Below are 4,282 nucleotides of genomic sequence, written 5' to 3'. Positions count from 1 at the left end.
CCAAATAACTCCAACTTTGGGCAATCTAGCACATGTAATTGATCTAACACAGGGCATCCCAGAGTGAATGGTTCAGGGTAAAAGCAAATGAGTTCTGGTAGGTCAGAAAGATGCAAGGGAACACAAACTCTGCTGCTGCTTCTGCTTCTGCGTCTTCTTCCTTTCTAACAATTTCTAACAACCTCTGACAAGAGCTAATAGAAATTGAGTGAAGCTTCTTAAGATTTTTGGCCACGGCAGCGGGAAACACATTTTGCAGCCTTTGACAGTCTTCAACAAACACTTCTTGCAGATTTTGAAAGCTATGAGTTCCTCTACCATTCCCTTTCCACGCCTGCATAAGTTTTGGTAGCATTTCTAAAGACAATTTCTGCAATTGGAGTGTTGTTCCAGCATCCTCTGTGACATCCATCTCAAAAATTACCTCTACATTTTTGCAATCTCCTACTTCCAGTTCTTTTAAGCTCTTTAAATAAGGAAGAATATTAGATGGAATTGCACATGGTTGAATTTCACATTCATTCAGCTTCAAAATTTTCAAACTACAAAACCAACTGTATTGCAGATTAACTTGACCATCTTGCTAGTCTTGTTGTAGCTCAGGATGTTCTGAAAAACTCATGTTGTCCATGCCTTCAAAAAATTTCTGTAAATATATATTGCGAATAAGTTCATCGTCAGCTATATCATATAATTCATACTCCACTCAGTCAAGTCAATCTATTGTGAGTTCTTTTCTTTTATTATTTTCTATATATATGACTGATTTTTTTAAGCTGTTAACTTCTATTTTAATGAAAGTGTGGCATGTTATTTAGGAAGTCTAGATCACTTGCCTCAATTTTTTATATGTAACTTACATATTTTTTTGGACAACTTCCTGTGAATTAATTTTAAATTAAAATCTAATATGCTAACCATCACAATGACGAGTTAAATTTCATTTGAGTTGGCCTAATCTATCATTTGTGTGACACCCTCTACCCTTACAATTATAACTAACTAATTAAATAAATCATACAAAATTTAATTAAAAGATTATAAACACATAATAATAAAAGAAGGAAAAAAAAACATGCAAAATTAATTAATAATTTTTCTTTTTAAACACATTTAATTTAATCAATTCAAAAGGATAAGGTTCACATCCACTTAGTGAAAACATAATAGAATATTATTTTTTTTAATAAAAGATAAGATTATCCCGGCTCAAAACAAGGCCGTCCACTCTAAATAAATAATAAAAAGAAACTAAAGTAAAAAAGTATAACACAATTATATCATTCAGTAAATCATAATCCCTATCACAGACTAAGTCTCTCCATCTCTAGCATGTGACTCATCATATGAAGGCTCACCTGAAACAAAGTGGCAATCAGTCCAAATACAAACACACACCGGGAGTGAGTTATCACATTCGTATATAATAAAACATTAAAGCATGTGAAACATATAATACTTAAAGCTGAATTTATATAAATAACATTACTGCACAAAATTGCACACATTATTCACACTCATTCAAGTTTACACACTCCATAAAATAACATCAACCACAATTGTTAACTCAATGAAATTCAAACACAAGCGTTATGCAACAATTATACTAAGACTCAAGCCTATATGCAATGTGGTACCATGTCAGTGAAAAACAACACTGGGGCGCTTAGGAGTACATGACAAAGCACACCACACAATGGGTATACTCGGTCACTCTCACTAAGTAACATCATAAGGTGACCAGTCAGGGTTACTCTGTTTTGCGAGAATGCCCCAACCACATGGGATCAACATGGGCTTAAAGGAGCACTCAAACCGAGTATCTTTACCCCCAAGGCCTAGACTCCGAAGAATCCGTTTGGGCCTCACCTTCCTGATTCAGGTCCAACCCCTAAATTTTTTTTTTATTTGCACGCATACACTGTTTATGAGTTATATAATACCCACGACCTTACTCTTATATTTCAAACATATTTAACAAATTGTGCTATAGTTTAACCCTTCAGGATCCTAACTAGGATTCCTACAATTTTCTTTAACACTGCGCATAAAAGTTCTCTCAAGGTACACACTGGTCGGGTTACTGTATAACTCATAATTCACATGACAAGTAATATCATTACAAATATCAATCACACACTCATTCACAACCATGTTTCATGTCTACAGTTTAACATTTCACACTCTAACTAATTACAAAATATACTCAACAATTAGATAACAATGTATCATAATAATAATAACATACAATATTTAACTTCAAGGCTTATAAACAAGTAACTATAAAATACACGTAAAATATATATATAAGTATATTATATTCAAAATATATATTAACGTAAACGTAAACGTACATATTATATATAACATATAAAAAGTATTAAATATATATTAATATAAAGTAATCACAATAATATCAAATATATTATTAAGTAAATACAAATTATATATAACAATAAAATATATACTCATTGATTTCTATGAACAACATGTATACCTATATTTTAAATATATTTCAACTAAGTTGCCAACATCAAGAAAATGCCTAATTACAATGTGAATACAACTTTAGTTAATTTCTTTAAATGATTTTAGCCAATTCAATTATCCAACAATCCCTACACCTATGAATTTCATGACAAGAAATCACCCACGTGAAATAAAATATACAGTTTGTAAAAAAAATAGTATCAATATATATGTACACGTATACACTGCGGTGTAAAAATAATTATCTGGACACAATATACATTAGCACAAGAACAAGATTGAAAGGCCAACATATCTGGTATAAACAAAATCACCACCACACAATTTTTATGCTAATTATAAAGAATTCTAATTCCTAAGGTACACACCTAACACAGAAACACGTTAATCCTACAAAAAACTCGCAACAGAACACATCAATTCTACAACAAACTCGCAACAGAACACCAATTGGTTCATCAAACACACTCAATCTGCGATTAAACATGAAAACATAATTAAATTCATAAACACCCCAAAATAACCCAAAAATTGATCCTCTAGGGATCCCTACACATGTTCATTCTAATCCCCAAGCGTGAGTAACTCATCCCTTACCTCGAGGTAGTCGCTTAAATGTTCTCTGTTAGCAATGGTGGCGTCTCTGGTGCTCTCTAGAGCTCCTCCTCTGATTGCTCTGTTAGGGTTCTTGTGCGTCAGAAAAGAAGAAAGGAACATAATGTGTTTTCCAAAAAGCTGCTCTAGGTTAACATTTGGCTTATATAGTGAGAATTTATGACCTAATAATTTTTATTTTATTTTTTCTTATTTATTTATGTATTAATTTATTAATTTATTATGTTCTTATTAACTTATTAAAGTTACGGCTATTACAATTCCACCCCCCTAAAAATAAGGTTTCGCCCCCGAAACTTACCTGTATCGAATAAGGTAGGATATGCATCACGCATCTGACCCTCTAGTTCCCAGGTGGCATCCTCGCCCGAAGCACTTCCCCATACTACTTTGACCAAGGGAATCTCTTTCCCCCTTAGCTGCTTAACCATACAATCGTCGATCCTCAGTGGTTGTGTTTCATATGTCAAGTTCTCTTTCACTTGGACATTGTCTAATTCGATCACGTGCAACGGATCATGGACATATTTTCTGAGCTGAGAGATATGGAAGACACTGTGGAGATTTGAGAGAGATGGTGGCAAAGCCACCTGATACGCAACTGGGCCGACACGCTTTAGGATTTCAAAAGGACCAATGAATCTAGGTGTGAGCTTACGGGACTTCAACGCCCTACCAACCCCAGTCCACGGAGTGACTCTCAGAAATACATGATCACCTACAGCAAATTCAAGATCCTTTCTTCTCTTATCATAGTAGCTCTTCTGCCTACTTTGGGCTGCTCTCATCCTTTCTTGGATTAACTTGACCTTTTCTGTGGTCTGCTGAACTACCTCAGGTCCTAAGGCAATGCTCTCACTGGAATCTACCCAACATAGAGGTGTCCTACATCTTCTACCATACAATGCCTCGTAAGGCGCCATACCTATACTGGAGTGAAAACTATTGTTGTAGGTAAACTCTATCAAGGGTAAGAAACTATCCCAACTACCCCTCTGCTCTAACACACAGGCTCTCAAGAGGTCCTCTAAGGATTGGATGGTGCGCTCGGTTTGACCGTCAGTCTGTGGGTGGTAAGCAGAACTCAACCTAAGCTTGGTCCCCAAGGCTTTATGAAGACTCTCCCAAAATCTAGAGGTAAATCTGGGATCTCTATCAGAAACTATGCTAGAAGGAA

General features: G+C 34.9%; 1 protein-coding gene across 1 annotated transcript; it reads right to left on the bottom strand.

Annotated features, from left to right (window-relative positions):
* Positions 1–1,311: 1,311 nt before the first annotated feature.
* LOC114389929 lies at positions 1,312–4,028 on the bottom strand. The gene is made up of 2 exons (XM_028350629.1): positions 3,407–4,028; positions 1,312–1,358 (listed from the first exon to the last, which is right to left on the bottom strand). Exons 1-2 carry the CDS (start codon positions 4,026–4,028, stop codon positions 1,312–1,314), a joined length of 669 nt encoding a protein of 222 aa, XP_028206430.1.
* Between the last annotated feature and the right edge of the window lie 254 nt (positions 4,029–4,282).

The sequence above is a fragment of the Glycine soja genome, chromosome 16 (genome assembly GCF_004193775.1).
Source record: "Glycine soja cultivar W05 chromosome 16, ASM419377v2, whole genome shotgun sequence".
Classification (NCBI taxonomy): domain Eukaryota; kingdom Viridiplantae; phylum Streptophyta; class Magnoliopsida; order Fabales; family Fabaceae; genus Glycine; species Glycine soja.
The sequence above is the reverse complement of the archived record's forward strand: the minus strand, read 5'-3'. Positions and strand labels throughout refer to the sequence as shown.

Coding starts and splice junctions, on each gene's coding strand:
- LOC114389929 (XM_028350629.1), bottom strand. CDS start 4,028: ATGGCGCCTTACGAGGCATTGTATGGTAGAAGATGTAGGACACCTCTA. Junction 1,359..3,406: donor TCCTACCTTATTCGATACAG/GTAAGTTTCGGG, acceptor ACTTTGTTTCAG/GTGAGCCTTCATATGATGAG.